The sequence below is a fragment of the Geospiza fortis genome, unplaced genomic scaffold (genome assembly GCF_000277835.1).
Source record: "Geospiza fortis unplaced genomic scaffold, GeoFor_1.0 scaffold146, whole genome shotgun sequence".
Lineage (NCBI taxonomy): Eukaryota > Metazoa > Chordata > Aves > Passeriformes > Thraupidae > Geospiza > Geospiza fortis.
The window spans coordinates 944048-961196 of record NW_005054455.1 but is presented as its reverse complement, the minus strand read 5'-3'; the positions used below and the strand labels follow the sequence as shown (position 1 = coordinate 961196).

Below are 17149 nucleotides of genomic sequence, written 5' to 3'. Positions count from 1 at the left end.
GGAGATGGAGTGGGGTAAACATCACTCCATCATGTGACAATTGCTGGCCTCACTGGCAGCTCCTGCGGGGAGCATCACCGAGGGTCACAATTCCGCATCTAAAGTTAGCAGTGGGGTAAGGCTGGCACTGGGGAGGGCCAGCAGGCAGCTGCTCAGGGAGATTTCCAAATCCTGCAGCACGGCCGCCCTGATACACGAGAATCAATTACTGCAAACCTTCCACGATGGTCAAAATGTGACATTAAATAATTGAGTATCACATCAAATCGTGTCTGCAATTAGTTATCTGGAAAAGTAATTATGCAACAAAATCAAGTAGCTGAAATTAGTGGTGTGAAGCACCCTGATAATTCGAAGACTGTAGGAGATTTTTTTTTTTAATTTCACTTGTAACATGGAGTTGTAAGTACCTAACTAATTCTTTATTGAAATAAAAAAGTCTTGCTCAATTGTAATTCTTGTCATTAGTTACATCTGCAATAGAAGATACATAGCACATAAAACAGGTGTTAATGACTAAGTTGGTTTTGTTTAAAGTAAAAACGAGCTGTGGAATAGAATGTCTTGCAAGAAGTACATTTAAAGTCAAATCTGTTTTGATTTAGGGAGGAAACCAGCCTAAATTTCTGTCCTTTGTCTCTTACACCAGTAGTGTGAGTTGATTTGGAGAATAGAGTTGAAATACCCTAATGGGAAAATGTGTTCTTTTAAAATAGTTATGTTCAATTTAACAACATAGATGTTGTGAAAGGTTAGAAAAGCCATTAAAATATAATTTACACTAATAGAAGTCGTTAGCTTGCATTAGCTCACTTATTCAAAACAAACAAGAAAAATATAATGAATCAAACCAGACTATATATCCAGTATAACAGACTGAAGTGTAAACGCTCACATGAACATTGTTTAACAGCTTATAAATCCAGGGAAATGTCTAATTATGCAATCATGATAAACCTGATTATTTTGAAAATGGCTTCTGATAGTAACTGTTGTCATGTGTGTGCCAGAACTGATAGGAAAATTATTTCTGATCGGTAGATCTGTACAGAATTTGATCACTATGTGTTTAGTACTTAAAAATCTGAACTGATAAAGAGTAGTTGGCTAGTCATGTTACTTAAGCTGCTCCCAAAATAGCACCTTCCTTTTTGGGTAGAGTTAGGTTTGCAGCTGTTGTCTCTATCTGTTGTCTCTGAAGAAAATTTTAACATTAAGTGTTGCTGACGTCAATTTTTTTCTTTTTTTTACAGCTGATGTGGGCTTTGCCCCTGACAGAAGTTATTTGGTTCTAGCTCTGAGTTTGGAAGAAGTTGGTATATAGATTTTCCCCTAACTTTCAATTGATGTGTTTAGCTTTAGTGGGAGTAATACTATCACTTAAACCATGTTGTCGTCTCAAGGAGTTTTGCTACATCCCTATGGAGTGCCAATGATTCTGCCTGCAGCACCATACTTCGCTGGACTTGTTCAGGTAATGCAAGGCCGCTTCCAACAAGCAACTTAACTCTAGTGCACTTAGAGCAATAATTGGAATTTTTATGGTTGAGAAAGCAAACACTTTTAATACAGGCAAAAGCTCTCATGTAGTCATTGAGAAGACAGTAGGAAATCAAAAAGATGGATCACCCTAATCTGTGTATTGACATCTCTCATGGCTGAATAAATGGTCTAGTTGAGCTATATTTGCTTGTATTGATTTGTCTGCTGTTTAACATTCATGCCTTTGCTTCACGAGGTTGACCACAGGGCAGAGGATTTGCTATCCATTCTAGGTTTCTGAGGGAGTCAGCATTCCCACGGCAGGTCAGAAGACAAAGTAACTTACCATGATGTGTTTAGGTTAAGTGTTTTAGCACAGCAAATAGGAATAGTGTTAAATATGCATTAATTCATATGTTACGCGTCCCAGGGAATGAAAAAGGGGTTGTGGTTTTGTGTGTATTGAAATATATCACCTGCAAAGAATATTTATACACATCCTATTAATTCCTTTGAGCCCTCAAATGTAAGATCTTGCTGCAGGGCAAGAGTTCTGTATATTTAGTAGTCAGCTGGCAGCTACCAGGTTGTTGTTGTCATGTTTGCTTTTGCCATTATTTTATTTTGATCAAAAAGTGGTGCTACTGAAGTGTCTGCTGTTAGACTTGGGATTCTGAACACATCATGCCGATGCTAATTAAGCAATAAGTATCCTATTGTTTACAGTATTAGAAGACATCAAGAAAAGTCAACATTTCTAAATTCTGATAGAATTGTACGATGTAAGTGGCAGCTGTTGGATATTCTGCATTGACAGGGTCAAGACACAAATGTGTGTTAGGGCATTTCTGTGCTGTGCTAGGGATAAGCGAAATTAACCATGAGGGAAAGGGAAACCTTCATTGTGCTCCTTTTCTCCAGCACTGTGCTGACATACAGGGGCCATCACAGCATGAAACAGGTGGGTTTCCATATAGGTCCCTCCAGTAATAGAAGACTGTGGGTTGTGTTCTTTACTTCAGGCTTAATATCAGACACATATGTCTAAAATAGAAATATAGCATTGCACAGTGGCCGTTAATCAGGTATTGGGAATCTCTGTCTGGTGGGACGTGTGAGCTGAGGCTGCTTTTCATGCAGTGAGACACATCCAGCAGGCCTTCATATCCATTAGAACTTGGGGGTGAAGGTCGGACTCTGGAGCGCAGTCAGACCCTCTGCCATCCTGTCCAATAAATAATTACAAGCAAATCGTGCCTTTCACTCTATGCTGATTGATGTTGAAATTGCTTTTGAAAGTTCTCATAAGTTCCTGTTATAGATTAAGTGCCGGTGTAGGAAAAATAACTGCACCCAACTGAAATGGGTGAATGTAATCAGGTTTAATGGACTCGAGAGCTTGTTGGGAATTAAATAACTATTGATTTGTTGGAAAGTTGCTGTCATTACAAAATGCCACTCTGGACGCATTATCCAAGCAGTTAGATTAGAAGAAAGGGCCCTTTGAAAATTTGGGATGCCTTATTTCAATCTTTTTCCTCTTTATTCTCTCCTTAGAAGGATATATCCAGGCCTTTGTTACTCTTTTATCATGGATCTGAAATAGTCAAGAACTGCTGAAATAAAAAAAAATAGGTATTGGAGATGCAGTTGAACAGTGTTCTTTGTATGAATGCTTCTCTAGTTTCTTGTCTTCCCTCTCCCTGATGCCAAACCTGAAAATGGCATTTTGGAAATCAAGCACCCATCTGAGTTATTGTCCTAATGAGTGAATTGCAGCATTAAATGGTTTGAGCAATTTGTCCCCCAAGATTTTACCTGCACTTACAGTATCTCTGGTCAGCTTATGACACCAGAATGCTCATTGTTTTTCTCTTAAAGTAAATCTAAGTATCTAAAATAAATAATACAACGGACATTTGATAGGAATATTTATATCATCCTCTTCCAAGCAGTAATTACGTAACATTCTGAACTTTAATGGAAATTTTCTTCAGAAATATGCCTTTATAAACTGATTATGTAAATGTTTGGGGTTTTTTTTCCAGGTTGCAGGTTGAGAACCACAACCCTGAATTATTTTTGAATGTGAGGCAGTTTTAACATTTTATAGGCTTATAAGATGCCAGTTTATTTATTTGCATGGATTTCTGCAGAAAGTGGGTGTACCTGTGATCAGGGATTCCCCATGATTTCCAACTGGGTTTATTCCAAGGCTGTGTATGAAAGCAGTGCCAAGAGATTTGGGGGCTGTTTGGGGAGGGTTTTTTTGTGTTTTGTGTTGCACAGTTGAGCCAGAGAAATCTCTGTGGGGCAAGGTTTGTCTTCAGAGGTCCTGCACCTTCGTGTGCTGTTTATGATTTTACTTAATGCTGTGGATGAGCAGCTGCTCCAGCCTCTCCTAAATCCATCAGTAAACCCTGCCCTGCATCCCCTGCTTGCTTCTGTCACACCCTCTTGTTAGGCAGCAGTGGAATATGTGAATACCAAAAAGAAGGGGTGGATTCTGTGGGTACGACTCTGAACATGTCTTACATGAGCAGCCATGTGCATTTTCCTAATTGCATGTATTCTATTGAGGAGATTTGTGCTGTTTTCACTGAAATGATGTGTTTGAGTGAGATGATGGAAAGTGAAATGCTTTTGTTCTTGGAGAGACACAAGGTCCAGGGTTACAGAATGTTGATGTGTATCAAATTCCATTAAATATACATGCAAACTTATTTTCCAGTAATATAAATATACCTTAAACTTACTAGAATGATAGTCTATGACTTGGTAATGCATCTTAAAATGAGAAAATATCTTTTGCTTCTTCCTTCTCCTGGGTAAAGCTATTTGAGGAAAAAAAAAAAAGATCACATGAAAGTACAAATAATGCATAAATAGCTTCATGCCTCCTGTGGGTGGGGAGATATTTTCTGCCTTGGCAGAAGAAGCCCACTGGTGGCTTCAGGGCTGTCACAGGACCCAGGCAGGGACTGCAGCACAGCCACTGTGTGTGCTGAGGGCAGCCAGGCCCACCTTGTGTCCAAAGCGCCCTGCTGCTCCTCCTGGCAAGGGAAATGAAAGAAATGCCATCTAGGATTAAGTGTCAATCCAGTGAGAGGTTTCTTCTCCTGCCCTTGGTCCCCATCCCAGTTGAGTCATTTGATTCCCAAGGGGGAGCCCGTATGTCCGGATGGGAGCACTCGGGGGTGCTGATGGCAGAGCTCCCCCTGCCCTGGCCAGGCTGTGCAGGGAGGATGAGAGTGCTCCTGTTCCCTCTCACAGTTCCTGGAATAGATGTGAAACCAAGCTCCACTCATCATTAAATTACAAAGCTTTAAGGCTGCGCTGTCCACAAAGCAGAGAATACTCTTATTTTTTTAGTAATATCTAAGAGATCACATCAACTCCATCCTCTAAATATAAAATGTTTGCAGTTACTCTGGTTACTTGGAATGCTAGATTTATAATAAAATATTTTGAAAGCACATGTGCAATATATGACATTTTAATAATGGATGCTAAATTATTTAGTATGTGGCTGAGTTAGGTAACTCCATTGCCGCTTAGCAGAGAAAGAGGAGTTCATAGGCATTACTATAAAAGTTATTAAAGTTGAAATTGTTAAGACTTTTCAGTAAACTGCTGCAAGGCTATGGAAAGAGAGTTAAATTTCATAGAAAGGTGTAACTTTTATATGTAAGATTATAAAAATGAGGTTATTTATGAATATTTTTAACTATATGAGTATTTTTTAAAATATGTTTTTATTTTGACATAGTGACCAGAAAAGTTCTAAGAGTTCTGAGGATTTAAGCTTGTGTTCATTGTTAAAAAGGTAATTTCTAAAAACAAAGCTAAAATATTTTTTCTTTGCTTTTATTTGCTAACTTATTTATGTAGTGATAAAGGGGAGAGTTGGAGAAGAAAAATAGAAAATAGGCTGGTGATTAAATAATTCAATGTATTGGGAACTACTGTACTTTTAAGTACATCAACTTTAAGCTTTAGATTATTCTGAAGATACTTTGATTTTTTTTTTTTTCTGTGTATCTGATTTTCCATAACTGGTTAACCAGTGTGCTTGACTGACAACTGAAAAAGTGGTAATCTGGAGACTGTTCCATTTTATTTTAGGGCTGAGAGAATTGCCTAGAATATGCTGTGAAAAGTAGTGGTGCAGACTTCATCACGGTGCCATCACTTTACCCATCTGGAAAATCCTTGTTTTAGTGCTGTTTTTGGGAAGTGCTAGCACTGGGTACATTCTGAATTCTTGTAGGTGTTAGTGTGTTAGGCTACCTGCAAAATCACACTGGGATACTGGCAATCCAATCTTGGGGAATGCTATGGATTTGTTGTGTCACCTTACATGAAAAAGGCTTTTGTAATTGGGGAGGTTTTATTTGAATAATACATTTGAAATAGCAATAAGGAGAGGCTTGAGTTCTTCCAGTGTTGCCTGCAGTGGTGGATGGTTGTTTCTGTTGGTTTTACATTATGATCTAGTGGAAAGCAGAGCATAATTTCTGTTTACATTGGCTGAATTGCCTCTTTGAAATGCAGTAAGGAGATGATTTAGCTTAAATGCAGATTTACTCTGGCTTGATTGTGTTGTTCTGCCTCTCCTGTTCCTAGTACTGTACTCTCAGTGCTTTGTGAGTGGAGGTTGAATTTGTTCTACTATTGCAATCCTGTTCATCTGAGTGTGCATCTTGTCTTGCTTTTGAGAGACCATATCTATCATTTCTTCTCTCAGTCTGAGAGTTGCAAAGTTTTTCTCCCTTTTGTATCAGAAGTGCTTTTAGCACATGTGAAGTGATGGTGTTAGTGATGAATATGATTTTTGTTGTTCTGATAGCTGAACATTTTTGTAAACAATCTTTAAAAGTCTGGAAATCCTAGAATCGTAGAACTGTTTCTTGGAAAAGACCTTTAGGATTATCAAGTCTGACTGTTAACCCAACACTGCCAAGTCCAACATTAATCCACGTCCTTAAGTGCTTATCTATGCTTAATTTTTAATTTCCCCTTTTCAAATACCTCTAGGGATGATGACTCAACCATTTCCCTGGGCAGCCTGTTCCAGTGCTTGACAGCCCCTTTCTAACATCCAATTTAAATCTCCCCTGGTACAACTTGAAGCCATTTCCTCTTGTTCTGTTGCCTGGGAGCAGAGCCCGACCCCCACCTGGCTACAACCTCTTGCCAAGAAGTTGCAGAGAATGAGAAGGTTCCCCCTGGGCCTCCTGTTCTCCAGGCTGAGCCACTGCTGATTCTCCAGGCCCTTCCCCAGCTCCATTCCCTGCCCTGGACATACTCCAGCCCCTCCGTGTCCTTCATGGCATGAGGAGCCCAAAAGTGACCCCAGGATCTGAGGTGTGGCCTCAGCTGTGGCACAGGGGGTCAGTCACTGTCCTGGTGCTGCTGGTCACACTGTGGCTGATCCAAGCCAGGTGTCATGGCTGGGTCATGTTCAGCACCCCCAGGGCCTTTCCTGCTGCAGGAGCTTCTGGTGGCCAAAGGGCAGCACCCAGCCTTGGTGGCCACAGAGGATTTGGCCACTCTGGCCACTGCTCTGGGCCCAGCCAGCCTGGCCAGGGCCCTCTGCAGAGCCTTCCTGCCCTCCAGCAGGGCCTTGGTGTCATCCCCGACCTTCCTGAGGGATGTTCAATCCCCTTCCAGAGCATGGATAAAGCTGTTGGACAGAGCTCATGCTGGTCCTGTGTGGTGGTGTTCACAGGGGTCCCAGGATAAGGGAAGAGATGAGAATCTTGACTCCATGTTTCAGAAAGCTGATTTATTTTTTTATGATATATATTATATTAAAAGAAAAGTACAGACTAAAACTGTACTAAAAGAAAAGAGAAAGGAGACATCAGAAGGCTAGCAAGGAAAGGAATGATAATAAAATCTTGTGACTGCTCACAGCAACGACACAGGTGGCTGTCATTGGTCATCAAGTAAAAACAATTTCACATGCTGGGTAAACAATTCTCCAAATCACATTCCAAAGCAGCAAAACATGGAGAAGCTGAAGCTTCTCAGCTTCTCAGAAGAAAAGATCCTAACAAAAGGATTTTTATAAGATATGTCTGTGACAATACTGGGCCCTGGAGAATCTTGCTGGTGCCCTGGCCCAGCTGGGGCAGCTCCACCGCCCACCCTCAGCCTGACCATCACCCAGGTTTCACACAGAGAACATTGCACCCATCCAAGCCACAACCAGCCAAATCTGTGGGAAATGCTGTTGGGCAGACACAGCCACAGCCTTGCCCTCATCCACTGAGCAGGTCACCTTGGGGGGACATCAGGCCAGTCAAGCAGGACCTGCCTTTTTAAACCCATGGTGGCCAGGCCTGATGGTTTCGTTGTCCTCTCTGTGTCTTTTGATGGCACTCAAGGTGATCTCCTCCATACAATTTTGGATTAAATTGGTTTTCCTTTTAATCCATGGATCAAGCCAGTATGCATTGTTGGTGAAACCTGTCTGCTGCTCAGGAGGCTGCAGACAGCTGGAAAGTATTTGGTTATTGCTATTGCAAAAGTTTGTTCTCTCAACTTGCCCTTAATTCTTGCTAATAAGTGCAGATATCATCAAATACCTGCTGAGTGAACCCTCAGGGGCAAGAGGGAGGGTAATGACATGGAATGTCTTCCCCATTGACCAAAAACACAATTGTAACAAGAAAAATAGCTTATCTAAATAGTTTTACTTCAGCTGAGAAACAAGTGGTTATTCTGCCCTGCCACCTGCATAATTTTTTCTCACTGGCCTTTATTTTGGAAATCAATGGATGACATAATTCCAATGGCCAAGACAATGCTGCATTATCTCTTTGACCTCTTATTCTGTCAGCTCAGTCAATGCTCTGTTATAGTCAGGGCTTTTTTCACCTGGTAGATTAAATGTGACACTCAACAGGCAGATTTTATTTTTCCTTTTCCACTTTTGCATGTGATATCAGTATTAGTGAGTTTTAGACATGATGATCTATATTTATGGTCACTAGCTAGTGTGTTGGATAATACACTGCAATGAAGTGTTTTAGTATGGCAAAAACTGGGTAAATCTGGGCCTTTCTGGCTGCAGGGGGTTTTAAGGGGAATAAATACAAGAATATTTGAGTTTGTAAGAAAAAAATTATTTCTAGACATGAAATAGCTATCATTAGGTTAAATTCTGTTTATTTTTTTATCCCCTAAGTAAGACAAAGCTTTAAAGATTTGGATTCTCTGTGAAAGCCAATTGTTTGACTTGGCTCCCCCAGCTAGAAGCCAGCAAGCTGATACTGCTGTTTCCAAGGATCTGGAATTTCAGCTGATTTTTTTTTTCTCTTTTCTGACTCATGCATAATCATCAGTAATAAAACTTCTGATGGCCAAATTATGACAGGAGATACAGCTTTGAAGTTCTTTTGCTTTCAGTAGAATGATTCACAACTGATATAAAAATATGCTTGTACATCTAAATATAGAACAGTCATTTTAATGGAGTTTGCTTGAATATTTCACCTATTTACCCTCTGGTAAGTTATCTTGTGTTACATGAGCTAATGTTAGAAACCCAGTTCAGATACATCTTTTGGCTTGTCTGCTTGCTTGCTTTTTTTAACTGAGGTGTGCAGGTAACTGTTTCCTCAGACCTGGTTTCAAAGAGGGTGTTGTAAAAACATATGAAATGTCTATTTCAGTAGATCAGGTTGTGCAAAAAATACAGTGAGGGTGTAGTTATTTCAAGTATAAATACTTTCACCTGGACTCATTGGAAATTGCATTGCTCTATCGCAACCTAAGAGTGGTGAAACCACACCTGACAAATATTTGACAGTCAGATTTCACAGATAATTTGGAAATAAATGTTGGGGGCTTTTTTAGTGGAGTGACAGGCCTTTTGATGGCACTAGATATATATAATTTGAAATTGATCTAGGTAAATTTTCTGTGTCAGACTTTCTCCCTGTCTTTCACAAGACTCAGGTTATTGTGGATTAGGCTAAATTCTGATATCTTGGTTCCTTTTCTTTCTCCACCTGCATGAGCTAGAGAGCTTGTAGAATGACTTAATCTTCCAATTCTGATGGGTTTAATAAATCAGTAAAGAATGTAATTTAATTTTTAAAATCTACATATTGTTTTGTTGCTGACCAAGCTGAGGAAAAAATAAAAGTCTCTTACCTTTATATTCAGGAGTCAGAATGGTTCATGCTCTCATTTTAGTTGAGGCCTTGAACTAAATAAAACATGGTGCATTTCAAAGAATGTTGGTCACCAAGGAAAAGCTAATCAGACTTTGATAAGTATCCTTCTGTAAAAGCAACTTAAGATAAAGCTAAAATTACTGAAAGCACTGAACTGATCTGAACTCTACTACTTTATTATTGTCTTATTTTTAATTCCAAGAGTGTAAAATTATTATTTATGCTTATAATTTCAATGCTTTTTCATCTTATAGAGCTGGAGGTACAGTTTTGTTGTGTCTCCATCCTCACTTTGCCATATTATTGCAAAGCATGCAGTGCCCTCCCTTTTGCTAATTAGTAGCAATTAAAAGTCATGGAGGAGCAAATGGCAGGTTGTCCATATATTGGTTTGTTATGAGATGTGTCTGTGAAACTTTGCTTTTTCTGTACCATTTGAATGTATAGCAGATTCAGTAAAATGCGTCTCCAGACATGTAAGCTTCAAAACATCCAACCCAGGCAAAAAAAGTGCTGCCAAAATGCAGATCCAAGGGTTTCTCTGTAAATTACCAGCAGCTGTGCAGGTACACATCAGCTGTCCTTATTTTTACTGCCAGTGGTGCTGAACATGAGCGTGTTTCAAACACTTTGAGAACAAATCATATTGACACTTGAAACCAAGAACGAGGAAAAAAGGGCATTTCCAAACATTTTACTTCCATTCTAGAGAAAACCTTACAATTATGTTAAAACAGAACCTAAACATGGGTGAGTGTTCCAAAGAGAATAATAAGAACAGGTTTAAACAAAAAAAAACCAGTCAGGCTTTTTAAAAGCTATAACCCTGTAGTTTGTTAAAAGCAAGATGACATTTAGTTGAGAAATAAAAGGTGACTGTAGGTGAGGGAAAGCACATCTTCCTGCATTTGTGAATGATCCTGGAGATAATAACAGAGAATGAATCATTCTTTCTGTCCTGCTAGCCCTCAGTGTGGTGCTGACTGAAGTGAACTGGCAAACCTGAGCAGTCCTTTGCTACTCCCTGGAGATAACTTTGCTCTGTCAGGGCAGCTCAGGGGATTGAGCTCAGCTGGATGCTGAGCAGGGTGTGCACCATGGGACCTGCTTCAGATATGCGAGAGCAAGTGTGAAGGTTTGCCCTCTGTGCCAAGTGGTTCCTTATTCTCCAAGTGTTGGATACGTGTACAGGATTTGTGTTGATGTTCTTTTTGGGAGATTTGGCTTAGTGCTTGGCCACCTTTTTTGTGCAAAAAGGTTCTAGAGATGTGTTTTTAATATTTTGATAAATACAGAATAGCTTTTTAAAATGAAATAAGCTCAGTTTTGCTGGATTTTCTATCTCTTTGACTTAGAATTGTACTGAAAAATGATATATGAATACATTTTTTTAATTAATTTACATCTTGATAACAGTTGAGGTAAAGAAAGAAAGTAAACCTCTACAACTGTATTTCAATGCTTAGTTAGAATGAAAATACTTTTGTTTCAGTTACTAAAAAAGCAAAACAAAAAAACACCAAAACATGAAGACTGTTTAGAGCCTTCAAGAACCACCAGGATGGAAGAGAATTCTGATTTTTTGTATACAAAAACCAGAAAAGGCAAATTGTTAAGAAAGCCATGAGAGTTGTTAACAGAATCTCAACAAAATTTTATTCTATAGGGGCTGAGCCATACTTGAAAAGGTCTGGTCCCCTCAGTATCTTGAATAATTGATATTTTGTTATGCACTTGTAGCAACTAATTACTACGGAGTGGTTTTAAAGTTTGTGGTACCTGGAAAGTGTCTGCTCAGGTCCTATAGAGGGCATGGGTTCACTGTTTGATCTTCATTCCAAGGAAGGTTCCCTTTTCCACCTTGTCCTGAGACAGAAGCAGCAGAATGAGCAATCAAACGTGTTCTGTTGTGACAAGTCACGCAAGAGTCTGCTCTGAGGTGAACATGGAAAACACAGCACCAGCTTTCCTCTCTCTCGGGGAAATGAAATGGAATTGGGGCAACCCCTCCTTCTGAAACACAGGAATGAATTACACTTTTTTGATTATTGCTTTTTAAAAAATCTTATATCTAGACACTGAGCTGTTATGGGGGAGGGAGGTGTTTATCTTTTTTTTTTTTTGGCCTTATATTTAAAACCAGGAAAAAAGCAAACTTGAAATCCTAAAACTATTTTAAACTGTGACCACCTCTTAAAAACATTCTGTCTTCCATCTTCTCATTGTCATCTCTTTTAAATTAAAACTTAAATATCTGTCCCACCTTTGCTACCCAAATACAAGAGGATTTGAGGCCAGCTGAAGCACAGCAGCTGGGGTTAGGCCCCATTCTTAAAAGACCAGCCAGTCTTTGGCCAATTGATGTTCCTCCTCAATATTCCCCTATCAACTCAGTTCTCCTGTTTCCCATTCATTTTTTAAAAGTGTGTGCAGAAATGACTCAGTGTAGTTCCAAGTCAGTTGAACCATTCAGAATCTTAAATATAAAATGAAGGCAAGCATTGTGTGTAAGGATTTACTTCTGGATGCTTCTAAAGGTTACCTGAAATTGTTGATACCCAAAGAAATTTTTCAAAACTGATCCTTCTGTAAGAAAATGAGCAGATGGATGGGTTTCATTCTAGCACTGGTCAGTGTGTCTGGGAAAGTGAGTGTCCTCTCTGGCTCCTGGGGTGACTTATTTTGTAGAGAAGGTGTCGAAACTCACTCAAACCTTTGGATCACTGCTGTTACAGGAAATGAAATCCATCCATTTCAGAATTCTCTGAGCACTATTTTTAACTGACTTACTGTGCTAGGTTGACTGGAGTGAGTTTTTCACATGGGCTTTTTACTGCAGAGATGCATGTTTTTATTTTTTACGCCTTCCTCCGTGAAGGAACAGTTAAAATCAGGCACAGGGAAATGTAACAGATGTTGGTGCACATTTCCCATCTGAAAATGCCTTCCACTGGCCAAGAGGATTGTTAGGCACAATTAAGCCCAGTATAGACATCCTGTACTGAAAGCCAAGGCTGCTGAGGATGTTCCCAACAGGGGAGCACAGGTTTGGAAGGAAGGAAGTTCATATGAGCTTTGATCTGTGGCAGGTTTTTGAGTGTCACTGGGTGAAAAACAAAGATGTGACTGACAGCTCAGAGTCTGTGCCCCCACATACTGCATGTGTCCTTAAGATGCAGCTATACTATATACAACTATAGATTTAGGAGACACTTTGAATCCATGAGCAAATTTATTATGCATTTCAAGGATGCTAGCGCTTGAAATCTGATTTTTGAGAGGCATTTGGTGTAATGTTGCCAACTGACTTTAAAAGCTTGTGATATTACGCCTTGTAATGTTCCACATTCAGTGTAATTGTCACTGCAATCAGCTTTATGATGGCAAAGCTTCATGATGACTGCAGGGATATATTTTTTGCATATTATGTCTGAAATGTGAGTTACTTTTTGATTTCAGAGGTATAGTGGTACTGAAGGGAGGAAGGCACTGCAGAGTTTTGAACTCATGTATGAAATGCTTATGCAGAGTGGAATTTATCATTTCCAGTTATGTGATAGCTTCTACTGTTGAAAAAGACACTGAGAACCAAATGCTCTTATATTTTGTGGTTTGTATTGTAATTGAACCCATTAGAGTTGGCCATTGTGGAAAAGCATGCTTTGCTGGCAGAAAATTGCATGATTGACTATTTTTGTTGTATCAGAATATTATACAGACGTTGTGAACGTGTGTTGACCTAAAAATGTCAGTGGGCATTTCATATCATTCTCTTTTTTTTTTTCTTTTCTGGGGTGGGGAGGGATGACACAAAAATGCAAGGCAGACATTGCTTTTCTGTTGTGTAATGCCTGGCTTTTAATAATGTAAGAAGCTCTGTGCCAGGTCTGTAAACAGAGTCTGTGAGTTCTGGGCAGCCAGTAAGTCTTTTCACTGAAATATGCAGGAGAATTCTAAACCAAACCTCTTTGTTATTCCGCTCTTATTTTCCTGTAATTAGACACAAATCTACAAAGGGTCTTTCCCTGTCCCTCTGGTCTTAGCTCTCCATATAATATTTTTTGTTAGCTTCCTTTTTAGATGGATATAAGTTGGGTTTAATAAATATCTCACTTCATTTTTACTCAGGGCAGCAATAGGGCAGCACTTGTCCTAAGTCCCACGTGCAGGTGATGAGACACACTTACCTGCATTTCATAGGGGAAAAAAGTGGGACTCCGCTCATTTTCTGGAAAACATGATTAGTTCCTGCGGGAGAATATTTCTTAAATACCCCTTTGTTAGTCCACTGGAACTGATGGAGTTCTGGGGAGTGCCTGGAACCTTGCTTGACACAGCATATGGTCTTTATACGTGCCTAAAAATTATTCAGTGTGTGGTAACTTGTGGTGGCAATGTGTTTATCTCTGTGCTCCTTCTCAAGGAGCACTGTCTTGTTTAAGTGGCTGTGAAATGTACTTTTTATGTGCTGCTCTGCGGTCATCTTGAGGTCGGCATAATCCTGGCTTAAGGTGTCTGCCTGCAAATTTGTCATTTGCATTATTATTGGTTGGTTCTGGCAGAACCAAGCTAATTTTTTTTTTTAACATAAAGCACTTTGCCTAGAAGACTATTAGCAAAATGCTGAGCAAGGTATTTTTATTCTCTGGGTTCCAATAAGAAATGGGAGATCAAGGAGGGCAGAGGTGATGCTTTAAGTCTTATTTAACATGGGAGAGATTATCTCAAAATATTAATAAAAGTGTAGCATTGCACTTCTGGATAGGAGGGATGAGAACTTCTGGTTTACATTTTCACTTTGTTAGTTGAGTGCTATGTAGAGATTTTCCTCCCCTGAGTTCTAGATGTCAAGATCAGATACCTGAAATACTTAAAAGTAGTTCTGGGTCAGAGCCAGACTATGTAATTATTTAAAACCACATTTCATAGCTTTATTTGTTTTTTGAGCGCTTCTTTTCTGATACAGCAAAATTATCTATCTAATGCTTCATTTTCTTCAAGCATTCTGAAGACTTTTATAATGCATATTTTTCTCAATGCTTGGCACTTTTGCAATTCTACGTACCTCTACTATTTTTCCACGTCTTTTAGAATTGTTATCTCTTTAAATGTAATTTAAACACTTCTCTGTTACTAAATGGCATAACCATTTCTAATCCTATTAATTGAAATGATCTTCTGGTCACCATTCTTCCATTCCTTTGCAAAAAAATATGATCTGGCATCCTCATCACAAAAATAGATGGTGAGTTGGGAACCAGACACCTTCAGGAACAGATCCCAGATGTATTTTTAAGGAACGCTGTGTACTAGCAAGCATTTCAAATCTTTCTGGAATTATTTCTTGAGAATGATGAGTGTTAGCTGCTGAGGTGGGTCTCAAATGTACTGGCTAAGTGGTGTCTGTTTTACTCCCTGACCTAATGATTGAAGGTAAAGAATTCATTTGGCTGTGAATATACTGATACTCTTGCATTGTCAATATTTGCTAGGGTTACGTCTTTGTTCTTCTGTATGCTTAAAGAATTCTGATTCAGCACCGTGTTTCCTTGGAGGGGAGGATGGATACAAGTTTTAAATTAAGGAAAATTTTGTTTGTTTTTATTTGCTAAATAACAGTTGTGATTCAAGAATATGATGGAGTAGTTAATGTTAATTACCCTTCAAACCTTTTTGGAAAAAACCTGTGTACACACTTTGTGGTTTTGTTTAATAGCTAGCTTTTGTACTCTAACAGGACAGGAGGCTTTGATTATATGTTACCCTCTGCAGAAATAGAAAAATCAAATGGAACGTGATATTGTTCTTTTTCTCTCTCTGTCTCAGGGCAGAACACTTTGTTAAAAATTGATTCCACACTCTTTGGTGAAAGCCGTTTCTCTAATGTAACAAAACCTGAGGGCTTTTGTTATATCTTTTTTTTATTGTTATTATTATTTTTTCATGTTCAGAATTAGAAAGTGAATGTATACATTTATACAAGAGCCTTTTCTTGCTGTGAAGAGGGATTTCCAGTTCATGGATTGAAAGATGTTCAAGCCAGGAAGGATCATTATGCTAATTTAGCCTGTCCTCTTGAATGTACATGCTACAGAACTTGGAGGCTGGCTTAAAGCAGACCTTTTGGAAGATATTTAATCTTGTTTTAAACATCCAAGTAATTTTGCTTCCCTCAGTTTCACTGCTGCCCTACTGAACTGTTTGCATGTTTAATTACCCTTGCAGTTTGGACATTACAGGGCTCTATTTCTCTTTATTTTTTGCTCCCAGCCACTGTTTCCCACTGTGTTTTCTGTCTGCGAGATTAAAAATGCAAAATATCCTCAAACAAATGAGGAAGCTCTGGAAATGTGCTACCTCCTAGAAGAGATGTATGTCAAAGACACAGAGGAAATAGGGGAGGAAGAACCCTAGTGGAATCACATCATCTGGCCTTCTGCCTGAAGGCAAGATCAGCTCTTCCTGCATCACTCCTGAGACATTTGCTGAGCCCCTTCTGGAAGGACAGGGACTCTCCAACCTCTGCAGGCATTTTACACTTGCACTGGGGGTTTCCTTTTCCCCAGTGCCCGAGTTACACATCTTTTCCTGTGCAATTTAACCTCCCACTGTTTTATGGAGAGTGGGCATACAAAATGCATTATTTCCACCCTTTGCCTAGTGGGCCATTATCTACCTAGAGATAGCAATGCCAGCCTCAGCCTTCTCTCCTTGTAGCAGTGCAATCCTCATTCCTTCACCTTCTGGAGTTTGTCTTGGCCTCCTGCAGTTGTGAGTCATTATGGGTAAGATTTTTAGACCTGCAGAATTATTTAGGCATCTAATTTCTTTTCTCCAGAACAGGTATGAAGCATAACTCTGCCTCAGATACCTGAAATTGGCGTAGGAGGTAATAAAATTTTGCTGGTAGATACAGATGTATGATGGGAGGAGAGGTGAGAGTTAACAGTAAGTCATGAGACACAGAGCACTGTGAAAGATGAGTTTATTTTGCTGTTATTAAAAATTTCATTTCAGGATAATCCCTCTGAGACTTAACACGTTATTTTAAGAAAAGCTTCCTAGAGCAGCAGTAAACAAGACACAGTACAGTAGGTTCAAACGATTCATAAATGTTTGGATTTTTTTTTAAACATCCCATTTATTGAGTCTGTATCTAATACAGTGCTGAAAGAAACAGCAATCATGTTGCCTATGTGTTTGCAAAGAGTGACATTTGTAAAGTAATCTATTTAAATAATCAGCACTCTGAAGCCTTGTCTGCCGTTTTTGGCTGTCAAATTTTGTCAAGTAGGAGGAAAAACGCTTAAAGCACAGGCTAGCTCTTTAGAGATTTTTGCATATCCCTTCTTCAGCAGCTCAGCTGAGGCTTAATTTAGAGGTGCTGCTGGAAGTGTGACAGCATCTGTTTGTGTGCATGGCTTTGGCAAAGCCTCCTGTGCCTCTGGATGTCCCAGCCACAGGAGCATCCCGCGCTT

General features: G+C 39.4%; 1 protein-coding gene across 25 annotated transcripts in view; it reads left to right on the top strand.

Annotated features, from left to right (window-relative positions):
• Positions 1-17149, top strand: part of RBFOX1 (RNA binding fox-1 homolog 1) — a 667961-nt gene that overhangs the window by 423947 nt on the left and 226865 nt on the right. For 9 of the 25 annotated variants that reach the window (XM_031062661.1, XM_031062654.1, XM_031062655.1 and 6 more), the window contains one exon: positions 1254-1474. The exons of the other annotated variants lie outside the window; for them this stretch is intronic. In XM_031062661.1, the coding sequence (XP_030918521.1) occupies positions 1388-1474 (87 nt within the window). In that variant the 5' untranslated portion in view covers positions 1254-1387. The remainder of the gene's footprint in view (positions 1-1253; positions 1475-17149) is intronic. 25 annotated transcript variants of the gene reach the window in all.